A 26,890-nucleotide genomic window follows, 5' to 3' on the forward strand; every position below is an offset into this window, starting at 1 on the left:
GAGGGAGTTGTACTGCTTTGGCTATTGGAGGCAGTAACTCGGCTTTCAGTGGATTCCTTCCTTAGAGCCACTTAGCCTGAAACCCTCATTGTGGGGGGGGGGGGGCGTCGCTGTTCTCTGCTGGTGTCTGTATTGGTTTCTTTTTATTTCATTTTATTTATTTGAGAGAGAGAGGTAGTGAGAGAGCACAAGCCAGGGGGCAGGGAGAGGGTGAAGCAGGCCCCCCAACGCGGGGCTCGATCCCAGGACCCTGGGATCATGACCTGAGCTGGAGGCAGACGCTTAACCGACTGAGCCAGCCAGGCGCCCCTTGGTTTCTTATTGCTTCTGGGACAAATAACCAAATTTAGTGGCTTAAAACAACACACATCCCATGGTTCTGGAGAAATGGGTCTTCTAGAGCTCAAATCCAGGTGTCAGCAGAGCGAAGTTCCTGGGGAGAATCCGTCCTTTGCCCTTTTCCAGCTTCTAGAGGCCATCCGCACTCCCTTGGCTTGTGGCTCCGTCTCTGAAGTCTGTCGCCACACCTCCCCTCTCTCTTCCCCTCTGCTTTCTTGTAAGGACTCATGTGATTACTTTAGGCATGCCCATGTGGTCTAGGATAGTCCCCGTCTTGTCTCCAGACCCTTAACTAATCAGATCTGCAAAATCTCTTACTTTGTGGGATAAGTTATTCAGGGGTTCTGGGAATTAGACCATGGACATCTTGATGGGGGAGTACTACTCGGCTCACTACAGAGAACAACGAAGTTTTTAGGTGGGATTATTAGGTGCATTTTCTTCAAGCATTGCTAAAAGTGGGGTTCACATTTTCCCTGGGTTGAAAACTGAAGTGCTTCATATATGAAAGTGAGTTGGACCTTGGATTCTGGGTGTAAAATCAGAATAGGCCATACTCTGTGGCAGGGGTGGGACTAAGCCAGTGTTCTGGTCCAGAAGAAGGTTCCAGGTATGTGACAGCTGCAAATGTAACACTTTAGGAGAAGCCCTGGTTACCTAAGGCACTCCCATCACTTAGTTATACACACGTCCCTCCCACTGATCCAAGCCCACAAGGACAGGTGGCTGTGGGCCCTGAGTTGCTTAAGGGGCCTGGCCCATAAGCAGGCTGGTGATAGAGGGGAAGTGAGGAAATGCACCCAGTTTGGAGACTTGGCAGGAAGGCGACCCCACAACAGACGTAATGGATCAAAATATGTAAGAGCTACATTTGGGAGCCACACTCCCCTCCAGAAGCATGGACATAAAAGCAGGCTGCAGAGATCATTTGTATAGTGCCAACAAACCTCATCTGCAGCTAGGATTGCTTCCATGGGAAGCCCCTTGGCAGATTTTGTAAACAATTATATCATATTCACATAGGTAACATAATTTCACTATAGGACAACTTGGCTAAAGGCGTCCACTCATATTACTTATCCTTGCCTGATTTCTTATCCTGAACATTGTTCTCCTTAGATCGGATTTTGGCTTGTTAGGCATTGAAAAGCCCCAGAAGAATGTCTGTTTCTGCCTGGATTAGTTTCCATTTTCCATTCTCACTGAGTGTTCATAAAAGCCTTGGCCTGTATTACACAACTGGCAAAGAAGGTTCAACCTTTGTGTCTCTTTGTTCTGATCATGAACTTCTACATGGTGACATGTTTAGAGTCCGGGCGGGCACTCTCTGCAGGGTGGTGGCTGTTCCACTAGAAGCATTCTTTTCTTAAAGCCTTAAGAGGTAGGCTGCAACGTATATCCCCATTTTATTAAAGGAGAGGAAACGTCAGAGCCCACAGCTGGTGAGTTGAAGCATCATCAGGACTTAGAGATCTTCTGATTGAAGGCTGAGGTGCACACGTGATCGTCATTCATGCCCAGATCCGGAATCACTGAGTCCACTCACGTGGTCACCCTCTGGTGCACAGTAAGCTCGAGGCCAGGATGGCTTTGGGGTCAAGAGCCCAGACTCAAGTTCTAACTCAGGCTCCACCACTTAATTGCTCAATAACCTTAAGCAAATTTAGTTCCCGCACACGTAAAAATGGAGATAACTGAACTTGCTTTATAGGATTGTTGTGGGATTGATTGAATTAGTCCAAGCAAAGAGTTTAGAACCCTTAATCACTCAAGAAGAGTGATAAGCTTAAGACCTAGTTGATCTCGGGCGCCTGGGTGGCTTAGATGGTTAAGCAGCTGCCTTCTGCTCAGGTCATGATCCGAGAGTCCTGGGATCGAGTCCCGCATTGGGCTCCCTGCTCCTTGGGAGCCTGCTTCTCCCTCTGCTTCTCTCTCTCTCTCCCTCTGTCTCTCATGAGTGGATAAGTTAAAAAAAAAAAAAGACTTCGTTGATCTTTCCACGGGGAGGACCAAAAAATAAATTACAAACGGATTAAATGGGAAAAACAATACAAACACACAGAAAAATTTTGGGAAAGACCACATATGCCATAGAAGATACCGTAAAGTGAAATATTGGTAAATTGGAATATATAGTAGTGAAAATTACATTAGGTTCAAAAATATTGAAGGAAAAGGTAAATGATAAACTGGGAGAAGACTGCATTGTGTTTGAGAGCCAAAGAATTAATATCCTTTATATATTAAAAAATCTAACAGACCTAAGAAAAACAATACACATACATCAAGAGAATAGATATATCAAGTAATATATGTAAAAAGAAGTTCCGTTTTTCTATTATGAAAATTGCAAAGAAATCATAATGCAACCTATAATATTCAGTGTTGGTTAGCAAGCAAGAAGACAGATGCTGTTAATGGAAGTGTGTTGGTCTTATTTTTTTTGGAGGGCAATTTGAAAATATGTTCGAGGTCTCAAAATGTCCACCTGATCATTCCACATCTAGAAATTTATAAGACACATCAGAAATAATCCAACACAGGCATTATCTTTAAAAAGTGTTAAATTGACAACCCAAATTCCCAACAAGAGGGTAATGCTTGAAATTATCTAGTTCTTGGATGGGGTAGCTTCAAAGTATATTTAATAACCTTAAATCTCAGACAGAAAGCTAAGGGGACAAAATGGGAACACAAAGACATTTCTAGTACAACCCCAAATTTGGAAAAATACGTGGGCAGGTATACCCATATTAAAAAGCCTGGAAGCAAAAATATCTAAAAGGGAAAAAAAATTAATAGCAATCATCTCGGGATGGGAACTCACATTATTTTTATCCCAAATAGTTTTCTGTATTTCACAACTTTTCTATGAAAAGGAGGAAAAGGAATGTCATATTGGAAAGATTAATTGATCGATGTCCGATGTCTTGGCCAGTCCACGGGTTCGAGTCCGCTTTCCTCCGCAGGTTTCGTGACTTCGGAGGTCTTCAAGCCAGGCATAATCTAATAGGCCAGATAACCTGGGGGGTGATCTCACCGTAAAAACACTCATGTTTTAGGGCATCCCAGGGAAAACTGAGGGCCAGGTGGCCTTTGCACGAGGAGCCCTCCGAGGACAGGGCTGCGGGCGAGCCCACGCCGTCCCGGGAAACGGGCTGCGCCGCTATTCACGTCACTACGGGGCTCTCTGCCCTAGGGAAGAAGGCCAGAACCGCTGCCTGGAATCCGCTTCGGTGTCACCGGGTGGCCAACCTCCGGCCATAGCGCGCCCCCCCGCTCCAAACGGCCACCTTTTCAGGGGTGTCTTCCTATATGTACCCCATCTATCGGGACGCCTGCATCATCACAGGAAGCTCTGCAATTTTACAAACCACCTCACGCAACTCCGGGTGCCAGACACAGCTGAAAAGATAACATTTCAGGCAAAGTGGCGGTAAAATTCAAGATATTTAACCTTCACACTCTAGTCAGAGTCCTTTCCAGGGAGATCCTGTAACATCAAAGCAAATGGGGCAAAAAAAAAGCACGCCGCGAGCCAGCCAGGAGTCGAACCTAGAATCTTCTGATCCGTAGTCAGACGCGTTATCCATTGCGCCACTGGCCCTGTGCTAGCTCTGCACTCGCAGTGATGTAGATCACCCCTGATGCGGTTTCAACAGGTTTCTCTACACCAGCGCAGCATTTCTGCCCCGGCGCCGCGGCTCCCGCCTACAGCTCCCACGGCTCCGCCTTTCTCAAGCAAACACTCTCCGCCAATCCGCAGCGTCTACGTCACGGCGCTCTTCGGCACGCTCCAATCCGCGCGCCGGACAGCTTCTTTCGCACTCTCTAGAGCGCGCACTAAGTTTGTCCGCGGCCGCCTCCCGTCCGCTGGGGGCCGAGTGGGGCGGGGAGAGGGACGGGACGACCCGGGCGCTGCGGCCGCGGAGCTGGGTGAACTGTAGCGCGGTGGCCGAGGTGGCGGCGCGGCGGGGCGGGTGGAAAGAGGAAGAAGGAGCTAGTGGTGCACGATGGCGGCGACGACCTACGAGCGGCTGAAGCTGTGAGTCCCGCGGGCCGGAGGCCGTTGAGCGAAGGGGCCTGAGGGGCGGCGGGCGGGGCGGCAGGTGCGGGCCGCCCGCCTCGGGCCGGGCCCCTGAGTCCCGGGGCTGCGGGCCGGGTGTGGGAGCCCCAGGCAGTCCCCGCCCTCCTCTCCCGGCGCGGCCGGTCCGGGAGCTTGTAGGTTGCGGCCGCCCCAAGGCCCCGCCGGAGTCGCCACAGGCCCGGGAGCCCGGGAATGACAGCGTCGCCGGCCTGCTTCCGCCTGCTCGGCCTCAGCGCCTACGGCGGGAGAGCGAAGCTGCAGATCCGCTTCCAGCGAGCCGGGGTCGGCGTTGCGATGCGGCAAGCTCGGGGCGCGCTCCTCCCCACCCACCTTGTTTGAGAGGTGGCGGCTAAATTTGTCTTTATTGCTTAGCAGAGGAAAAGAGCAGTTTCTTGTTGTGTTTTGGGTTTTTTTGTTTGTTTGTTTTTCTTGTGTAATGGACCCATAACCGCACGTTACAGTCCACACACAAATCGACATACCTTATCTGGGCACCAGAGCCAGCCTGACCAGCCTTTAAGGTGCAGAAAAAAAGAACCGTCGATACTCTTGAGATCCTGAAGGATTTATTTGGTTTTTGAATATTATACAGCTTAAGCACAAAGCAGGTTAAGTTCCTGCTGACAGCCAGAGGCCATTCTTGAGAATTTTGGCACTGCAGATTGACTTTTCGGTAAAGCCAAGTTCTTGAGGCTTTGAGAAAATAGGCTCTGGTTGTTAGAGTTGTAAATTAAGTATTTGTAGGTTCTTTTGGCTTCTCCTGAATAAATAGAAATGTGCATTTCTTTTAGCATACCATCAGCCCCTTGGTTTTCTTGTCTCTGAATAACTTTGTTCTATTTTGGGTTTTAATATTTTACCTCTAGACTGAAAGGCCCTAGTCTGGGAATGTCCTTGACCTCAGAAGCAAATGTAATTTTGGGGAAGCTTACCTTTCCCTAAATGAGCTAAAATACCTTGGGACTTAGGCAGAGGGATCATATTTCCTTTGTAGGGATATGAGGACATCAAAATGTGGTTTGGGCACTTCCCATGCTCTCTGGAACCTCAAACTCACTTAACTTTCTGGAAGGTTCAATTTAAAGTTCGGGTGCAAAATTGGGAGTGAGGTCATCTACTTGACATGAGATGTTTTGCAGAAAAGATGATTACTTTTTCCTCAGCCCGCTCCTTTGCCACTTTCGTGTACTGGAATTCTCTTTGACAACCCCAGCCGCACACTTCCTGCACATTTTCCTTGCCAGGTTTCCTTATTCTCTCCCAGTTCCCCTCTGCAAGGTGATCACCTTGTTGGTGAATGAATCCAGCATACTGTCTTTGACTAGGGTACTGGCTAGGCCAGTGTCACGTGTGCTCTGCTGGCTAATTAGGTTATTGTTGACTATCTGATAGTCACTGAAGGGTTTAATATGATCCTACACCAGGTCTCAAATGTGTTTAAGCAATATGGAGCCTTGGCTCGATGCAGTTCAGTGTTAGGTTATGAAATGCCGTTGAATTTTCCTGTGGCAAAGATTGAACGGGATGGAGAACTTTGAGAATTCTGATGATTGCTTATATGTTGCCAAGGAGTCACTGTTCATCAGTCCGAACCTTAAAAAAAAAAAAAAAAAAGGAAAGAAAAAGCTCTATAGCCATGAAAGAGAAGGGAAATTTGGCCCTTAAGTAGTGGGGATGATGCTTTTGTATTGATTTTTGTAGAAGTGGAGACTATGAATTTGAGTGAGAAAGTAAATCTGGGGTTATGTGAAAGTCAGTCTCTAATTTGTCAGTCCTTAACTTTATTCCCCTGAGAGAAGGTTTGAGTGCCAGTGTATATGTGAAGATCCAACTTTCCTATAGTTTTGTTTTTCTTACCAAGACGTTTGTGGGTTGGAATCTCTTCTTTTTGGCCCTTCCCGCTCTGAGGTATGCAGTTCAAGGTTCTTAAATGTGGCCTCTGACCTAAGGGGTGTTCTTTTTTCGATGCATTTGGACATGGCAGTAGTTTCTGACCCATGTAAGAATTAGGACGTAATAGCCATTTTTAAAAACACGCCTAGAGATGTTTTAAGAGAGAGCCATACAAGAGATAGTTTGAACATTTATTACAAAACTACAGCTACTACTGAGTTTGTCACAATATCAAAGTGCCCGGGATGTTAAAGGGTAATTTGTTCTACATTATGTCACCCATTTGCAGTCTGTCTCTGTCCTGCTATGAAGTTCACCTTCCTCATTATTGCCCTGATTTTATCAGCTGCTCTCCTGCTTACAGTCTCCAGTTCCGTCTTGCCAATAGGACTGAGCCCACATTTCTTAGTCATTTGGATTCCAGCCTCTTTCTAAGCTAACCCTTAACCTTATTTCCCCTATTCAGTGCATTTTTTCCCCTTTCCACCGACTTGGCCACCCTCTTTTAGCCTCAAGCTTGGGCTTATTTTATTTTGATCCTTCTACCAAAATGCCTTCTCCCCGTCTTCACATGCTAATCACAATCACGGACCCGTGGTAGAGCTGAGTGATGCAGACAAAGAGACTTAGATTCACATCCTGACCTTGTTACCTGCTTTGTGTCACGGCCGTGTTACTTAATCTCTGAATCCATTTTTCGTCGGTGAAATGAGAACGGTCCTACTTCACAGGATTATTACACGATTGAAAGAGAGTGTAGATAAGATACCCAGTGTAATTTACAGAGATTCACTTTCTCTGAGAAGCCTTTTCCCCACATCTTTCCCTTCACTGAGCTCCCAAAAGAGTCTACTGTCACAGGGACTGGACACCGGACGTCCATCTGGCTTGCACATTCTGTTTCTTCGGATTGATGTGCAGTGTATTACCTCATAGACAAGAAGACTGGAAGTAGAATGATCAATCCATAGCAATGTTTGCAGACCTCCCACCGAGCAGGGAGCCCGATGTGCGGCTCGATCCCAGGACCCCGGGATCATGACCTGAGCCGAAGGCAGACACTTAACGACTGAGCCACCCAGGCGCCGTCTACTTTCTTTCGCTGTGATTTTGACTCCTTTAAGTACGTGATAGAAGTGGAATCACCCAGTATTTGTCCCTTTGTGACTGGCTTATTTCCACCGAGCATAATTTAGTCAGAATTCATCCACGTTATAGCATGTGTCAGAATTTCCTTTTTAAGGCTGAATAATGCTCCATTTTATGTGTATACAGCATTTTGTTTACCTGTTCATCTGTCAGTGGGCGCTTAGGTTGCTTCCACCTTTTTGGCTGTTGTGAATGATACTACTGTGAGCATGGGTGCATAAATATCTCCTTCAGACCTCGCTTTCAATTCTTTTGACCATAAACCCAGAGGTGGAATTGCTGGATCATAAGGTAATTCTATTTTTAATTTTTTTTTTAAGATTTTATTTATTTTTTGACAGAGAGAGACACAGTGAGAGAGGGAACAGAAGCAAGGGGAGTGGGAGATGGAGAAGCAGGCTTCCGACGGAGCAAGGAGCCCGATGCGGGGCTCGATCCCAGGACCCTGGGATCGTGACCTAAGCCAAAGGCAGACGCTTAACGACTGAGCCACTCAGGCTCAGATTAAATGCATTTCTATTAAGTATAATAGAATTGCCTGCATTGAGTTTAACTCTTAGTCCTCTGAATTTTCTTTTTTATCTCATACTTGGTCAGCAATCTATAAAAGCAAAATACCCAGCCAAATGAAAGCAGTCAGAGTAGGAAGTGATTGTTATTTAAGTATTCTGCAATTCTGATGTATCTTCCAGAATATGTGTCATCTTAACAGAAAGCAGAACCCAGGGTTGAGAGAAACAAGGCAGTAGTCTTGTTCCATTAGAGTTCATGGTTCATGCCTGTTGGATTTGGACAGCCTCGCCCGACAGTTTATACAGGACCAGAGCTCTTTTTACTGTACAGTATTATTTTGAACTTCAGAGATTGATATCAACAGCATAGTTAATGACCATATAATCTTCTTGGATGGAATCTCCTTGTCTTCTGAAATCTATTTCATAAAAAAAGTAATGTGAGAGTTTAATGAAATGAGCGACTTCACAGCAATTGAGGGCCATTCTTTTGGCTGTAGAGAAAGGATTTTCTCCCAGATTTTTGGTTCTCATTGAAGCTTCTATCTCGGTTTCCATGTATTTGTTATGTTGAGAATTCAGTATAGCCTGTTGGCTGGTTAATTTTGAAAAGCTCCAGGCGGAAATTGGCACCAGTGACACTTTGTAGGCTTTCTAATCAGAGAACTGTTCCCTCTTTGCCCTCTCGTTAGTTACGCCATACCCTCCAATCCAATTGACATTTGACCCGCCAAGATCTTTCCTTAGCTAGGAGAAAGGAAAACAACTTTTAAATCCTTTTTAACTCTGTCACTGAGCCAAAGAAAACATTAGTTAAGGGCCATAGAAAACACCCAGCAATGTAGATATTTGCTGACTGAGTATGTTGTATTCTCTAAGAATGGTGATTGAGCTTCTGCTGTCTTCTCGTGTGAGAAACACCAAGGAGAATGGGTAAGCAGAGTCCTTGTCTACAGAGACCTGGTAGCCTATTTGGTGAAGCTCCCCAACAAAAATAACAATAAGACCATGCGCACCAGCAAAAATTGCACCACTGGATGGTTTACTCAGGTGTTTCTGACAGTAAGTGCTACAGAGCTGAAGTTAATTTCACTAGCTTTTGAAATGAAACCTGGGGAGCATAAAACTTACAGAATACGGTTTACTGGGTAAAGCACATATACTTCAGGTCAATGTTAAGGGCAATTAAAGAGTGGTGGGAAGAGGAAGACCGCAGAGGGGTGTGTAGATGTGTCTGAGTTGAGATGACACCTGCTGTGCTCATTAGTGGGATTCTGAGTCCTCACTTACCATGACTCTTCTTAGAAATGTTGATTAGTTGGCAGTCACTGTTCATATCTTCATTGCTCCAGTTCTTAAGCTGTTTTCAGTAGCATTATCAGAATAGGCTGGTGGCAGCACCAGCAACTTGGATTCTATCAGCGTCGCTCTGAGAGGCAGGATCCAGCAACCATTCTAGAGCCTTTGTTGGGCTAGAATTCTCTATCTCGATCCACAATTACTCTTATTTTTGTTTTTGTTATTTTAACACATTATGTATTTATTTATAAAATATTTTATTATTAGAATGAGAGAGCACGGGGCGGGGGGTGAATGGAGGGAAAGGGAGAAGCAGACTCCCCACCGAGCAGGGAGCCCACGGGGCGGGCCCAGGCCTATCCCTGGACCTTGAACTCATGACCTCAGCCAAAGGCAGACGCTTAACCGACTGAACCACCCAGGCACCCCTTAACACATTTTTAAAACCTAATTTTTATTTTAATATAATACCTGTATATGGTTTAGAAGTCATCAGTACACAGAGCTTATAATAAAAGAGAGCAGAGCACCCTTCTGCGTTCCCAATTCCTACTGTCCCAGGGACATCGACTTTCAACTTGTTAAGCAGTTTCTTCTGGTATTTTACTCCACATTTCTTTCTTTCTTTCCTTTCTTTTTGTTTTAAAGATTTTATTTTTTGAGTGATCTCTGTACCCAGCATGGGGCTTGAACTTAAAACCCAAAATCAAGAGCCAGCCAGATGCCCCTTTATTCCACATTTCTGAACAGCATGCTTGTACCGCTGTTTCCTGCATTTTTTCAGTTTCAGTTCTCTGATGACTTCCTACGGAGGATGAGAATTTAGCTTTTATACCTCTCCCTCTTTTCCTCCCTTCTCCTCAGTATATTTATAGTAAGCATTCAGTGTTCACATTGCTGTGCTCATGTAGATAGCGTTCAAACGAAGTCAGTAGTTTATTTCCTCATAAAAATGTTTTGCTTTTCCTGGAATTGAAAGGTTCCTTTTATCTTTTTATTTGCGTGACTTGTTAAAAACTGTGCCTATTGCTAATGAATCTTCAGTCTATGGGACAGCAGTAAAATTCCTCTGAAACACGTTGGGTAACTGAACTCATTTTCTTCTCCGAGATTTACTTCTGGGAGCCCTGTACCCCCTGCTTTAATCCGTACTGGCTTTTCTTTAGGCCTGTTGCATAGCTGTGGTCCCAGACAATACCTTCGTCAGGAGAATTTTTTTTCCACTTCTGTCCTGTTTTGGATTCTCAGACTACCTCTTGATGTATTCCATTTTGGTGAAACAAACTTTTCCTTCTAAGAAAGATATCTTTTGAGATGTTGTACATCTGAAGGTGTTTTCATTCTATCCTCACACTTGTTTGATAGTGTGATTAAGTGTAGAATTCTCAATTAGAAATTATTATCCTGTAGAATTTTAAAGGCCTGCTGTTGACTAGTGCAGTGTGTTGTTGCTGGGTAATCCAGTAGTGTGACTGTTGACTATTTCAGTTCTTCTTTCTTTTTAATTTTTTTATTTTTTCTGGAAACTTTAGGATTGTCTTTGTGTTGTGTTTTGAAGTTTAATGCTTAGTGTGTTTGTGTGTTTTCCGTTTTTTGTTTTTCACTATTTCTTTGAAATATTTTCTTTCCTTTTTTTCTTGTGTGCTCTTTTGGAATTCCTGCTGAATTTATGTTGAATATTCCGGATCAGGCTCTTCTCTCTTTCCCCCTCCCTCCCCCACTCCTTCCCCCCTTCCCCACTCCCCCCCCTTCCTTCCTGTGTTTTCCTGTTTTAGAGCTCTTATCTTTTTATTCTGTTCTCATGGAGAGTTCTTCAGTTTTATCATCCAGTCTTTCTGTTGAATAGTCAAATTATTATTTCTGCTCTCAGTCCAAGAATATGTTCTTTCTAAATGTGCTTTTCTTGTTCTTATTTCATGAATGCAATGTCTTCTCTCTGAGGGCATCAATTATAAATGTGTTTTGAAGTTATAGTCTGTTCTTGGTATAGTTTGTTTATCCAGAGTTGTTTTTCTGTTTGTTTTGGACTCTTTCTTATGTGATGGAGCCTTTCCTAACATCTGGTGATCCTTGACTGTCATTTCATGTTGAGGAAGGAGGCACTGAAAATTGATTGGAGGGTCTGCCTGTGGGTCAGGACTTAACCAACTGGTGGCTTTTGTGTAGAGTGATTGCACAGGAACTCAACTCTTTCATGTTGAGGGGGAAGCTAAAGGTCAGCAGTTGCTGGTCTTTGCTTTCAGGACAAGTTTCTTCAGAGACGGTATTCAAAGCTCGTGTGAGGGCTCAGGGAGAGGGATGATGTGAGCTGGGCTGCCAGCATTCTGGGAATCTGGCAGAGGAAGAGGGTTGGATGAGTTTTCCAGTCTCCAAGTAGACCTTCTTTGTCTCCTGACTTCACTTGGCTCTCTCCATGGTCCTCAGCTGTGCTTGATGTCTGGAGGCCAGAGAGCATCTTCTGTTGAACTGTTCTAAGCATTAAATCCCAGGCTCAGGGGGGACAGGTGTCTGCTGTAGGTTTGGTGGGGATCTGAGCGACTTACACAGACTGTGAGCCACCTCACCCCTACCTACCCCAGTCCTTGTTACCTTTTCCTTCTGGTTCTTGAGGCTTTTCAGCATTCTGCTGCTGGAATCTGCTTGCTTTGTTGGCTCTCACCCCACCGGTGATGAGTCTCTGTGGTGACTTAGTGAGCTAGCTCATTTCCAAGCACTCTCCCTCTTCCAGACCTGCATTTGAATGTCTAGTGTCTACCCCACGTGCTGCACGCAACTGTTGGTACCCCCCAGATTCCATGTTCTGAAAGAATATCAGGGCTCTTTTTAGTGGTTGGTGTTTACTCTTGGAAATTCATTTCATCCTACTTCAGTTAAATTTTTTTAATTTTTTAATTTATTTGACAGAGAGAGACAGCGAGAGAGGGAGCACAAGCAGGGGGAGTGGAGAGGGAGAAGCAGGCTTCCCGCGAAGCGGGGAGCCCGATGCGGGGCTCGATCCCAGGACCCTGGGACCACGACCTGAGCCGAAGGCAGACGCTTAACGACTGAGCCACCCAGGCGCCCCACTGCGGTTAAAATTTTAATCTGTTGATCTTCTCATTTCAAATGTGTCTAGACTAGAAGTGTTAATAGAAGTGTCACCTTCTTATAAAAGAAATTTAAGTTTCTAACTTTATAATTTTTAGGACTCTAAGGACTTAGTGAAGTCACTAACTTTGTGATTATCAGGAATATGACAATTAGTAAAGGCTTAGTTTTATAGCTCTACTTTTTTGTGTATGATTGAAAGTCTTAATCCACGATGTATGTATTTTATCAGTGTTCCCACACTTTTTCACATCAGTTTTAAGTTTAAATACCAGATTGGGAAAAACTTTAATTGCTTATGGTAGGGATACTTTTTATTTCATATATATTTTAAAGTTTTTGCTTATTTAATTTTTAGAGAGAGAGTAGGTAGGGGTAGAGAGGTGGGTAGGGGCAGCAGAGAGGGCGAGAAAGAGGGAGGGAGAATCTTAAGCAGGCTCCATGCTCAGCACCTAGCCTGATGTGGGGCTCGATCTCATGACCTTGAGATCATGACCTGAGCTGAAATCAAGAGTGAGAAGCTTGGAAATGACTGAACCAACCAGGCGCCCCTAACCTTTTATTTTTTTAAGTCATCTCTACACCCAATATGGGGCTCAAACTTACAACCCTGAGATCAAGAGTTGCATGATCTAACAACTGAGCCAGCCAGGTACTCCTTTTCCATATATGTTGTCAAAAGATATATGTATGTGCACATTTTATATAACTTTGTATATATACGTATATATATATAAATTTTAATAGGAGACTTTTCTACTCTTATAAACACTGGATTTTACAGTGAATACTTTTATCAGTAACTGAAAGGTATCTGTTAGGTTACACACCACAACTTATATATGGAAACAAGTGTGACTTTTCAGTTGATTGATTTCATTCATAGAATTTATTTTCATTATAGAAGTTTTACAAGTGCAAAGCTTAAATGCATTTATATAGATAAAGGTAGTCAGGGGCACCTGGGTGGCTCGATTGGGCATCTGCTCTCGGTTCAGGTCCCAGGGTCCTGGGATTGAGCCCTGTGTGGGGCCCCCTGCTCAGTGGGGAGTCTTCTGCTCCCTCTCCCCCTGCCGCTCTCCCTGCTTATGTGCGCGCTCTCTTTCTCTCTCTCTCTCTCTCTCTCTCTCTCTCTCTCTCTCTCTCTCTCTCTCGCTGTCTCAAATAAATAAAATCTTCAAAGGAAAAAAGAGATAAAGGTAGTCAAAGTGTAAGAGGGTGAGCCACTGAGGGAAAACAGTATGCCTTTTTCTATTGGCTGTTGGTTGAGCTGCGAGCTCTGTGTTTTGTGCATTGTATTAAAAAGTGGAGGAATTTGATTTCTGAGATTGTATGTTGATTAGTCATCTTTTTGTATGAAAAGTAACATTGGTTATCAAAGAAGTGACACACCATTCATTCATGTGGAGAATTGTGCTAACCCTGTCCCCCCAAATACAGCTGTGAACGGAGAGGAGCATTAGCCCCTGAGCAAGATGAAGAACATGGATACAGTAACACCCAGGGACTTCACACTGTGGTCACAATTGTGTAACTTTCCTCAGGCCTTGTTTCAGACGTAAAACTGAAGCACTTGAGTAGGAACCCAGGCGATGGCTTTGTGAAGAGACTAAAAATGGCGCAAGAGTTAAAAAACAGAACCCACAGTGGTCTGAGGTCTTTCAGTAAAGTAATCATGCTGCCATTTCTCAGAGTCTCTTCTTGGTGCTGGACATGTCGCGTGTGTTCTGTCAGCTGTCTCTGGTGGAGAGAGCTGGGCCCGGAATTTCAGTGGTTTGTTCAGGGACTCGTGGGGCTGGGCTTCAAACCAGCTCTGTACAAAGCTGTAACTTTTCCAGCATACTCTATTTCTAGAACTTGAAGACACCGTTATGTTTTCATGGGGTGGCACAGACATCGGTGTGTTCAGAATAGACCCTAGTCAGTCAAGAAAACATGGTTCCTTATATTGAGATTAATGAGGAGAGGCTTTGGTTTAATAAAATTAAAATTACAAACTTTCCATTGAAAGTGGTTTAAAAAAGGTTTCTCACTTAGGGGCCCAAACACCAGGTATCAAAAAATTCCACTGAGGGAAGCCTCTCATTGCTTTAGTGTCAGGAAGATATTGTATCTGTGGATTGTGTTTTGGCGGGGGATTAATGTGAGGGTAGTTCATTCTCCAGGGGATTTGATCCCTGTGTCGGTTTTATGTTGCTGCTGTACCAAGACCATAAACTGAGGGACTTAGAACAAGACAAGTGGGTTATCTCAGACCTTCTGTAGGTCAGAAGTCCAACATGGGCCTCAGTGGGCTGAAATCAGGGTATCAGCAGGGCTGCATTCCACACTGAAGGCTGGGAGAAGAATCCTCTTACAAGCTCATTCAGGGTGTTGGCCATATATAGTTGCTGTGGTTGTGGGATTGAAGTTCCTGTTTCCTTGCTGGCTGTCAGCATGGGGCCACTCTTAGTTTCTAGAAGCCTCTCTCCTGTCCTTGCATGTGGCCCCAACATCTCAGGAGCCATCAACGGCTTATCAAATCCGTCTCGTGCCAGAAATTTCCCCTTCCCCTTCTGCTGCACCTCTCTGACTGGCTCTTCTTTCCTTCTGCTTTTATGGGCTCCTGTGATGCATGTGATTCCATTGGGGCCCACCCTGACTACCCAAGGTAATCCTGTTTTAAGGTCAGTTGATTAGTAACCTTAATTCCATCTGCAGGGCAGTACCTAGATTGAATGAGTAATCAGGAGAGGGGGATCTTGGGGGGACATCTCTATCTAGAATGCAGTCTACCACAGTCACTTTGACGATACAATTTAATTTCCACCACATTCTGTCTGTAGTTTAACTGTTCAGACTTTTTTTTTTAATCTTTTTTTTTTTAAGATTTTATTTATTTATTTGAGAGAGACAGGGAGAAAGCATGGGCAGAGAGAGGGAGAGGCAGACTCCCCGCTGAGCAGGGAGCCTGATGTGGGGCTCAATCCCAGGACCCTGAGATTATGACCTCATCCGAAGGCAGACGCTTAACCAGCTGAGCCACCCAGGCGTCCCTCATAGTTCAGCTTTTGACTATGCAAAGTAAAAATGATTGCTGGAAGAAGTAGCAAGGTATAACCAGCATTTCATGCAGGCTTCTCCCATCCAAGTAGTAACCAGGCCCGACCCTGCTTAGCTTCCCAGATCAGACGAGATCGGGCGCGTTCAGGGTGGTATGGCCGTAGACTCATGCAGGCTTCTTAAAGCTAAGATTGTCTTTTGTACTAAAATCTTTTTTCTTGTTATAGAGTCATATTTACAAATAAATCAAGAAAGACATTCATTCATAATTTTTTTCTAAAGATTTTATTTATTTGAGAGAGAGAATGAGATAGAGCATGAGAGGGGGAGGGTCAGAGGGAGAAGCGGACTCCCTGCCAAGCAGGGAGCCCGACGCGGGACTCGATCCCGGGACTCCAGGATCATGACCTGAGCCGAAGGCAGTCACCCAACCAACTGAGCCACCCAGGCACCCCTCATTCATAATTTTTATTCACATTCTGTATTATTCTGGAATATTTGTTTTTGATAAATCAGAACTCTGTTTTATATGGTCTTGATCTTTGGGGATATGTATTTAGAAGATATAGTTTGATTCCAGTATCTTCCTATCAAAACCAAATTGTTCAGAGGTGGCCCATGTGGCACAGATATCAGAACCTTCCATTGTATTATTTCTTTAAAATGTGAATTAATTAAGTAACTTTTCTGGTCCTTTCATGAAAATTTGCAACTTCTCCCTTCTCTGTTAAAGGATGTTTTTGTTAATGATAAAAAGTTATCACACCTATGAGGCAGACCTTTTATTCTTTGCAAAAGTACTTCATAAATGCTCATTTAATTCCTGCTGTCTGTGAGATAGTTAGGGTAAGCATTCTCGTCTCCAGGCTTAATGAAGGGCTGAGATTATGGGGTGTCCCCATCGGGTGGGGCTGGCAGGAGGGGGGTGGTGGAAGAATTCACCCAAGGCAGAACAAAAGAGAAGTTTATTTATTTATTTATTTTTAAGATTTTATTTATTTATTTGACAGAGACACAGTGAGAGAGGGAACACAAGCAGAGGGAGTGGGAGAGGGAGAAGCAGGCCTCCCGCGGAGCAGGGAGCCCGATGCGGGGCTCGATCCCAGGACCCTGGGGTCGTGACCTGAGCCGAAGGCCGACGCTTAACCGACTGAGCCACCCAGGCGCCCCGAGATAGAAGTTTATTGAATACACAGCAGGGGAGCGGCAGACAGGACAGCAGAGGAGAGGCTATTTGACAGGAGGCAGGGGTGAGGGTGGAGTGAGGGAGCATGGGGACATCACTGTGCCTGGTTTTAAGTGGCTCCTTGGTTAGTAAAGCCCTGTGGCTATTTCGAGGTGGGTTGTTTAATAAACCTGTTTGCATTGCTTCTTTGCATTCAGCTTGGTGGTTTCTGTGAGCCCTTTGCCTTGCTCAGGTCCCAAGCCTCTTGCCTAAATGTGGCCCTTTATCTCTGACCTCCCCCCGCAAAGATACATCCTCCAGTCATGTGACGCACCAATATACATCTGAGGGTTCTCATGACTGAGGGTTTACTAAACAATAATAGACGACCTTTCCCAACAATAGCTAGCCCCTTCAGGATCCTGGAAACCTGTTGCCAGAATACCTGGGAGGCTTATGCCTCACCCCCTCCCAACTTGGAAGTGTATAACGGGCCACCCCTCAAGACCCCGGTGCAGCTCTTTCTGCCCACGGGTCCTGTCCCTGGGCTTTAATAAAACCACCTTCTTGCCCCAGATGTCTCAAGAATTCTTCCTTGGCCGTTGGCTTCAAACCCCAACCATCAGTTTTGATTTCCCATCTAAACAAGGCCCCCATGTGTTTGTTGATTGACAGTGATTCTGGGGGGTCGCTTTGGTGCTACAGGGGCCCGGAACAAGTCTTTGGGAGTTGACTTAACACTGAAGCAGCATTGGTGAAGGACTGCTCCTTAGCAATGCTGTAATCATTATTTTTAGAAGTAAGAGAACAGAGGGGAAATTCATTTGAACCTTGCGAAAAGAACTCCTGGAGTTTCTCCAGACATCAGAGGTGGGACAGGATGTTCTGATACAGCACCAGCCACGGGCACTCTTTCAGGTCCTAAGCCTGTTGAAGCCTCAAAGAATGCCGTGGGGCGTCGGTGCTGTACCCGCGCAGACCCGCGCACGGTGTGTATAAGATGCTGGGGGTGGGGGGCTCTCAGGAGGGGGCTTGGCAGAATGGCTTCTGCTTTGGAGATAGCACTTTCTTTGAAAGCTTTTATAGTTCATAAAGAAGTCTTGTTTTTGAGGTCTGTTTTTTATTGAAATTTTTTTCCTATTTGTTATTTTTTATCTCTCCCCTACCTCCCAGTCCCTAATGCTTGTGTAATGCTTCACACATGGTTAGCCTTCAGGAAATTTATTGACTCACTCTTAGAGAGCAGTTTATGCTTGCACACAACATCTGCAGACAAGGACTGGCATGTTGATTTGGTTTGGTTTTGTTTTCATGATCTAAGACGAGAGATAACTACCCTATGAGTAGATTGTTTGGAAATTTGCTTTATTCCTTTTAGTTGGTTTCAGGACTCTCACTTTTGAAAAAAATAGCTTAATTGGAAGTATATTTGGGCAGACAGTAAACTCCACATATTTCAAGGGTACAGTAGTATTACACATTTTGACGTTTTTCTACACCCACAAAACCATCACCAGTATCAAGATAATGAACATCTCCGTCACCGCGGAAAGTTTCCTTGTGCCAGCAACCTCGCCCTTTCCCCCTCTGTACAAGTGGAACATAGAACTCCCATGAGATCAGCCTTTCCACCTCTAGGTAGTCACCCAGGAGAAATGAAGGGGTATATCTACCTTAGACTTGTACAAGAAAGTTCACAGGACCTTTATTCGTAATATTTCAAACTGGAAGCAGCTCCGATGTCCATCAGCAAGTGAATGGATAAACAGATGGTGATATATTCATCCGCTGGAATGCTATTCGGCATTATTGAAAAGGAATGAACTGTTGTATTTGGTTTGAGTTGAAGACCCCCATATTTAAAGCAGATTTGTCTTTGTTGTATTTTGCTTGATTTGTATTAAAATGGATTGATTTTCATTCTCTTAGCATCTCCCCCCCCCCCCCGCCCCACACCCCTGGAGGAAACTAGGCTAATATTAAAAAGTTGGTTACAGATGAACCATAACGGGATGTAAGTTGCATTTGGATCCTTAAAAGTTGAGAGCTTGTAGTCAGAAAGTACAGAACGGTCTGGCCTGCTGCAGGACTGTTCCTGTAATGCCAGGTAGCCTAAACACCATCGTATGTAGGAAATGGTGTCGGTGACGGCCATGTGGGTTTGTATAAGATTTTTCACAGGCAGGGCCAGTGGAATAGAGGAAGTAGAGTTTAAAAAAGGAAAGGACAAAGCCCTCGGATTGGCTGCTACGCAGATGGAAATTCTTTCAAATGAGGCTTAAGGCAATAAAGATTAGTTCCTGGAAAATACAAACCAAACAAAACAGAAACCCGCACAGAAAGAAAACTGGTTCTTTCCCTAGGCCTGGTCAGCTCCTGGACGGTTGTACGTCCTCCTGCATTGTTTTCACTGTATTGTTTGTGGGAGGGGTTACTGTTTTCTGAGGCAGCCCCTGACCTCCAGCACCCTGCTTGCTTGCCTGAGTTATCCCTGAGTTATCCACGGTGTTCTCCTGAGGAACCGCGAAGTGTGGTTTTTGTTAGGACTCTGGTTACAAAGTTCATCCGCTCTGAGTAGTCCTCATTTTACCCCCTTTATTTCTTATTTTGCAGAATGAGAAGTTGTTTTTTTTCCTCATTCTTATTTTTTTAATATGTCATTCTAACCAACAAAAACAAAGATGCCCAAATGTTAAAGTAGTTTATTTTATTTTTTTTAAGATTTTATTTATTTATTTGATAGAGGGCAACAAGCAGCGGGAGTGGCGGGCAGAGTGAGAGGCAGAAGCAGACTCCCCACTGAGCAGAGAGCCTGATGCGGGCTAGACCCCAAGACTAAGAGATTATGACCTGAGCCGAAGGCACATGTTTAGCTAACTGAGCCACCCAGGTGCCCCTGAAGTAGTTTATTTTAAATAGTTTCCTGGAAATGTTTTATTTAAAATGTATTTCTTAGTATTTTTAGCTAATACATCTTCCTTACTATGTGTCAGATGTTATTCTAAGTGCCTATCAAAAATGAGCTCATTTTATCCCCATGACAATGTTGTTTGATGTCTGATATTATCCCTGTTTTATGAATAAAGGAACTGAACAACAGAGAGGATGAATAACTTGCCTAAGTTCACACAGCCCAGTTAGCCTGGTTCTGTAGACCAGGTTCCTGACTACTGTCTATATTCTGCACTATGTTGAATGTAGTAAGTTAGAATTTATTATGATTTTCTTGTGTAAGTCAAACTGGTTTCACAGCAAACCTTGTGAGCATAATATACCAGTGAAAACAGTTGCAGAGAATGTGTCAGGACGGCAAAACACCTATTTGGTAGCTGGGAAATCAATTTGATGTCAAACTTAAGCACTGCTGAGGCTGTTAAAATAAATAGGTTTGTGTTTTTTGTTGTTGTTTTTTTTTTTTAGAAACCTGCATTCCGTCTGCTGTGGTTATTTATAGTTTTTAATTTCTTCTTAGGCACGTCACACCTGAAAAATTTTATGTGGAAGCTTGTGATGATGGAGCGGATGACGTACTTGTCATCGACCGTGTGTCCACGGAAGTTACCCTGTCAGGTATGTCTCAGCCGGGGGGCCGAAGTGGCCTCGAGAGAGACTCTGCGAGAGAGACTCTGTACTGGCAGTTGCAGTAATTAAAATAAACGGATCGAGGGTATATCCGTGTGTGGGTCTCTGAGTCTCGTCTTACAACTTTGAATTCCTGCCACGTCGTTTGATTGTTATGCATTCGTTTTATGCTTCCTCCTTATTCTGAAAAGGAGGAATGATCTTGAAATTTTTACTATCCATAAGGATTTAAAAACAATGATTTCTTTATTTCTTCCCTTATCTGTACTTTAACAGGATCGGTTTTATTGAGGTCAGTTCCTTTCTAGCTGTGAGACTTAAGGTATTTGAGGGTGAGAAACTTGTTTGAGCATTAAGTGTGTGGAATTTTAACAGCAGCTTTAGTTTTTGAAAATATTCGTGACTAAGGATAATTTAATAAATGAAAAATTATATACACACACATATATATGTATGTATCACTGACTAAAACTTGTGTTGTAGGCAAATAATGTTCCTAAGCTTTATCTGTCGATATCTTGTCTGTCTCTCCAGTTGTATGTCGGTTTTGCTTCTCAGGGGTATAAAAAACAATTTTTTTTCCAATCGTATGGAACACTGATTTCTGATTAGATATGAAATAATTTTGGTGATAAATTAATATACACATGATATCACATTTAGAATTTCATATTTCATGTGTTTAAATATTCACCTCTAGACAGAGTTCTCTGTATTTAAGTACGGTATTTGAGTAACCACAGAGTAGGAATTCAGTAAATGTAAATATCCTTCGAATGGATAAAGTGAAATATGAAAATATTTTGAATAAGATAGTAAAGTATAAGAAAGATGGCTATAAATTTCTATTTTCTTAGTTACCTGCATATTATTCTGGTAAGTACCATATATATATATATATATGTGTATACATATATATATATGTATATATGTGTGTGTGTGTGTGTATATATATATATATATATATATATATAGTTTTCCTTTGACCAAATGGAATTAGAGGGCTGTTTTGGTTTGATAATTTGGCTTTTCCACATCTGTTGGTTGGTGGCTACTCTCAAGATAGCTGGTTGGTTTTAACCAATGTTAGGGCACTTCTAAAGTCTAGTAACACTACTACTTTAGACCGTGTTGATACAACCTAGTGCCTTATAAAAGCTTTAGCATAGATGTGTTTTCAATTATTTTTGACCTTTCAGTGATACTTATTTGTAGGTAGAGATTGCAGACCCATTAGAGGAGACAGTGCTAAAGGTCACCAATATGTAAAAAGGACACCAAGTAGTCATCAGTAGACACATGAAGAGATACTTTGACCTGAAGCCAGTGGTGATCAGGGGCTGACTCACTCACAGTTGCTCTGCTAGTTTGTTTTTTTTTTTTTTTTAGCTGTTGGGAATGCAGACCATTGCCACGGAAAGAGGGATTTTTTTTTTCCTTCCATGAAAAACTAACATGTGTTCTTAGGAATTAATCGGTTTTATTGTTATTACACTCCAGTTAATGTAACTTAGGGCTCCATCAATAAATAGTACATTTAAGTTTATCAGATGATCTTGCTATATTCAGGATTTTCTCTAAGCTTTTCACTGCACTGGCATTCCCATTTGTCATGTTCGTTAATTGTGGCATAGCATTGCCAAGTAAGTTGAATCACTGAGAGAAACAGAAGTGAACTTCAGACCTTATTCGGAATTACTTTATTCAGAATAATAGGACTGCCTTTAAGAAACAGGACTTGGATTGACAGCAGCGTTTCAGAACGAGTTCTAGGATGGTAATTAAACTGTGAAAGAAAAATTATATAGCCACATAAGCCTCAGAGCCGTGAATGAAACCACAGAGCAGCTTTGTTCCCCTGTAGGCTGTTCAGAGGTCCATGCCTTGTGACTCCGGGAGAGGGAAGAGAGGTGATGTGGATGTCTGTAGCAAAATCAGCTCATTTGATGAGGACTCCTACCCTCTCCACTTTGGGGCATTATTCCCTAGAGTTCTATAGAATGTGTTTTGTGAAACACATTGACTTAAAGTTTAACAATTATGCAATGAACCCTATAATCAAAGATACTTTTTTATTAATAAGGGCATTATTGGTAAAGTCAAGGTTAATGGCGGTGCCTCCCTGTACACCTGCATTTCCTTCCTCCCTCATCCCTTGGGTCTTGCCTCCGTTTCCCATATTTGTAGATAGAGGTGGATGGGCAAGTCTGTTTATGTTCCCTTAGTTTCATGTTGGTATTAAATTCATGCCCTCCTCCCCATCAACCTTCTAATTCTCTGAAGTAGACACAGACTTAGTTTCTGGCAAGAGGTTGAATAAGTTTCACTGAAAAATGACCATAGAAGTATCCCACGATTTACTTGATGAGGATGCTGAAGGATGTTACTTTGGGCACCTTATTCTAGACAGGCAGAGGCCTTTATATGTCACAGGGACATCTTTATTTTATATTTTGCCAAAATGGAGGTCTAGCACTAATGAAGGACTATTGCTTTCTTAGAACAAATCATGCATATTGATTTTCAACTGACTACAGAAGTCAAACTAAATCTCCTTTTGTATCGGTGAGCTTTTTCTATGTGATTTTTCTTTTCCTTTTTTTTTTTCCTTTCAAAGTCAAGAAAGATATTCCTCCTTCGGCTGTTACAAGACCAATATTTGGTATACTGGGCACGATCCATCTGGTGGCAGGTAAGAAAAAATAAGCTGAGATGGGCAAAGAAGGTAATTAAATTGACACAGTATAAAATGAAGGCATACTTCCTATCGTGCTTGAGGCAGTAAATCTGTAGGTTAGATATTTGTCACTAATTTCTAAAAGTGACATACTCCAAATGACAAGTGGTAAAATCTATCAGCGTGAGGTTCTGTTGAAAAAGTTTTGTTTTTGGTTTTATTTCAACTGGAGTTGAAATCTCTAGTCAACTAGACATTTCTTCATAAATTCTAAGAGTATTTAAAACAACATTTTAATGCACTGATGAACCAGAGTATTCTGTACCGTCAGCCCCATATTGAGGTTGAATATAACCTGGTGCATCTTAGAGAATGTTACCTGGTTCTGAATTATTATTAACAAAATCACTTGATTTTGTTTATCTAAATTTCATTTCATTGAACTTAAAAAAGTTCCTGTAACATCAGGCAGTTGTGCTAGATGCTGAGTTATGGAAGATGCCAGGCCCCTTTTTTCCCTGCGGTTTACAGTCTAGTGAAAGATGCATTTTTTTTTTTTTTTAAAGATTTTATTTATTTATTCATGAGAAACAGAGAGAGAGAGAGAAGCAGAGGGAGAAGCAGGCTCCCAAGGAGCAGGGAGCCCGATGTGGGACTCGATCCCAGGACCCTGGGATCATGACCTGAGCTGAAGGCAGACGCTTAACCATCTGAGCCACCCAGGCGCCCGAAAGATGCATTTTAAGTAGTAAATCACTGTAGTACGATGTGACAAGTTCCAGGAGAGAGGTGTACGTAGGAAGACTTCCAGGAAGGGCAGTTGTGGGTAGAGCCTTGAATGGATCTTAAGAATTAATTTAGTGGTAAAGGCTTACCCTGTTTTATTTGTGGGAGGAGGCGGCGGCTAGGATCACGGTTGGGGTATTACTCGTAGCACTGTGATACCTTCTTAGTTCTGGACTGTTCATCTTTGTGATGTTGCAGTGACCAGTTAGTTATATTGCCCCAGCACATTTCTCTACCACTTAAAGTGACATGGAGGCCATAGGGGTGGTGTAGATGGGACATTACCTCTCCCGCAGTGGTCAGATCTCATGACACATGATGCTCTGTGCTACATGCTGGGAAATGCATTAGCAGAGGCCAGTGTGCCTTGGGGATGGCAGGAGAGAGAAAGAAGCGTTTTCTGACTTTGCTCTGCATCTGCTAAGATCACTGCTTTTGCTTTTGTTTTTTTGAGAAAAGATTTGACCTTTCAGTAGGAACTTTTCTAAATACACTATTCTTTCTATTCATAAATCCTAAGGTTTCCTTTAAAAAAAAGTTATGGGCCTTTTATGTGTACGGCACTGTGCGGTCTCACTCTGCTGCCTGTGGAGCTTAAATGGTGCCGAGTGCTACTGTTGGCTTTAGAGTTGCCTCTTTTATGTTTATGTTGTGTGTGGCTTTGATTTTTGCAGGTAATTATCTAATTGTTATTACCAAAAAGACAAAAGTAGGTGAATTTTTCAATCATGTAATCTGGAAAGCAACAGATTTTGACATCCTTTCTTATAAGAAGACGATGTTGCACTTAACTGATATTCAGGTAAGAACTGGAATCACTTATGAATCACAAAAGCTGACGCAGTCCCGTGGGGGCGGCAGCGGGGGCGGCAGCACGAAGATTGGACGGATTTCTTTTAAGCCTAATGATTTCAGCAGCCCAGCGAGCAAGGTTCCTCTACACACCTTTACACCTGGCCGGAAAACGTGCTTTCTAAAAGTCCTGTATTTATTGTTCTTGGTTTGCTTTTTTAAAAACTGACTCAAGTTCTTAAGTTTTGAAATTTCATATGTAGAGGAAAGGACAAACAGAAAAAGCCCCAGTATCCAGCAACCAGAATTAACTTCATATCCTTTTTGTAAAGAAATAAAATATAGATACCTTTGACCACTGATCCCATTTCGTTCCCTCTTTGTCCAGAGAAAAAGTTCTCTTTGCGTTTGCCACATGTGAACAGCAGTGTGTGTTTATATCCCAGCGGCTGCCCCCCCTTAGCACGATTCCTGTACACAGTTTTTAGTTACCCTGGTTCAGGTATTAGGGAATGCAGTCCCCCAACAAAGCGGGTTCAGTTTCAGTTACCATGGTATATGAAGTCAAGGATTAGTGCAGCAAGCTGGAGGGCAAAGGAACAAAAAAGCAGCAGCTCTTGAAGGGAAGTTCGCATTGAACATGAGTGGGGTACAGAAGTTGCGGCTGACCCTGGGAATGCCGGCCTTCGCCCTCCACAGGTCCGCAGCCAGGGGTCTTAGTGAGGGTGAACTTCTCGACATCCATGATGAAGTGGTTGTGATGAGAAGGTTGAAGATGTCCCAGAGGAAGTGATACCAGTGACACACTTCACAGGAAAGGAACTCTCTGGGGTATTCCATGACCTTGAGAGTGCCAAGGATAAGGCGTAAGGATAAGATACAACAATTAGGGGTACGTGGGTGGCTCAGTTGAGCGTCTGACTCTTGGTTTTGGCTCAGGTCATGATCTCAGGGCCCTGTGATGGAGCCTGGCATTGGGCTCCACACTCAGGGATTTGCTCATGCTCGCTCTTTCTCTCTCTCTTAAATAGATAAATAAATCTTTAAAAAGAAAAAAGAAAGGTGTATGGCAATTGGCCAGGGCATAGAAAAGATATTCCATAGATCAATATATTCACCCCTATAAGACATGGTATTTAAGGCAATAAAAATGGTTGTATTTATTTACTAGCCCAGTATTATTTACTTGAACAGTTTTTTCTTGATTGCTATACTTGGTTGTCAGGCCATGCAACTAATTTTAACATTGCCCTCTACATATGCTTTGTACCTTTTGTTCTAAAATAAATAAATATATGTCTGAGCCCAAATTAAAAATTTTGTAATATGTAGATTTGTAACAGGTAGATTAATATGTTAATCATTTGATAATCATTAAACATGACCAAACATTATCAGTTCTTTTTTTTTTTTTTAAAGAGTTTATTTATTTATTTGAGAGAGAGAGAATGAGAGACAGAGAGCACGAGAGGGAAGAGGGTCAGAGGGAGAAGCCGACTCCCTGCCGAGCCCGATGCGGGACTCGATCCCGGGACTCCAGGATCATGACCTGAGCCGAAGGCAGTCGCTTAACCAACTGAGCCACCCAGGCGCCCCTATCAGTTGTTTCTTAAAGCAAGGATAAAAGTAAATGTCCCAGTATTCATTGGGAAGGCCAGCTAAAATGATTATCAGAAAATAAAGAGAAGTATTATTTTACTGGACTTTTCTTTTTAACTTTGCATTTTAAAAAAGAATTTAGTTCCCATCCAGCCCAGTAAAGTTTCTTAGGAATGAGGATGGTATTATTCCCTTGTTATTTCCTTGCTGTGTTATCGGGCCTCTCATGACTTTATGTTTTTCACTTGTCAAATGAGAGTAATTAACACTAAACTGCAAGGTTTGTTGTGAGGATGAAAGAGAGTCTCTAAAGGGTCTGGCGTGTGGGAAGTCATCACATAAGGCGGTGATGTTTTGTTAAATTTCTGCCCATTAGAGAAAAACTAAAGGGCAGGAGTTCTATCCCGGCAGTTAATGTAACAATACCCCATGCTGTTGAGTGAACCTCCTCCGTCGGTCAGGAGCTGGCCTAGGTCCTGGGGAAATGGTGAGCATCCTCTGTCAGTCCTGTGCCACTGGCACTTAACAGGGCCAGCCGGCTTACAGATCTGGACAGATTCTGTTTCAAGTACGAGAAAGACTGATGTTTTCCTCCCCTTTGTTTACAGTTACAAGATAATAAAACTTTCCTAGCGATGATAAACCACGTCCTAAATGTGGATGGGTTTTACTTCTCAACGACATATGATTTGACCCATACTTTGCAGCGGCTGTCCAACACCAGTCCGGAATTCCAAGAAATGAGTCTCTTGGAAAGGGTAAGCTTCATCTTCAGCTATTTTTACTTATTTTGGGGTTTGTTTCTTTTTTAAAGGGACATACCTCCATGTCATCCATAAAAATATTATTTATTGATTTTTTTTGCAATCCTGGCTATGCCA

The 26,890-nt window shown here is 43.1% G+C and overlaps 1 protein-coding gene and 1 non-coding gene across 3 annotated transcripts in view; one reads left to right on the forward strand and one right to left on the reverse strand.

The window, feature by feature from the left end:
• Positions 1 to 3,873: 3,873 nt before the first annotated feature.
• On the reverse strand, positions 3,874 to 3,946 carry TRNAR-ACG. The gene has a single exon. It is a non-coding gene; the product is annotated as a tRNA-Arg (tRNA).
• A 267-nt stretch (positions 3,947 to 4,213) lies between these two features.
• SACM1L (SAC1 like phosphatidylinositide phosphatase) overlaps positions 4,214 to 26,890 on the forward strand; it is a 56,849-nt gene continuing 34,172 nt past the window's right edge. The window contains exons 1-5 of one of the 2 annotated variants that reach the window (XM_027582989.2): positions 4,214 to 4,384; positions 20,046 to 20,143; positions 22,773 to 22,847; positions 24,293 to 24,420; positions 26,618 to 26,767. In XM_027582989.2, the coding sequence (XP_027438790.1) occupies positions 4,353 to 4,384; positions 20,046 to 20,143; positions 22,773 to 22,847; positions 24,293 to 24,420; positions 26,618 to 26,767 (483 nt within the window). In that variant the 5' untranslated portion in view covers positions 4,214 to 4,352. The remainder of the gene's footprint in view (positions 4,385 to 20,045; positions 20,144 to 22,772; positions 22,848 to 24,292; positions 24,421 to 26,617; positions 26,768 to 26,890) is intronic. The other variant, XM_027582990.2, reaches the window with a different exon arrangement.

The sequence above is a fragment of the Zalophus californianus genome, chromosome 1 (assembly GCF_009762305.2).
Source record: "Zalophus californianus isolate mZalCal1 chromosome 1, mZalCal1.pri.v2, whole genome shotgun sequence".
In the NCBI taxonomy this organism is placed as follows: Eukaryota; Metazoa; Chordata; class Mammalia; order Carnivora; family Otariidae; genus Zalophus; species Zalophus californianus.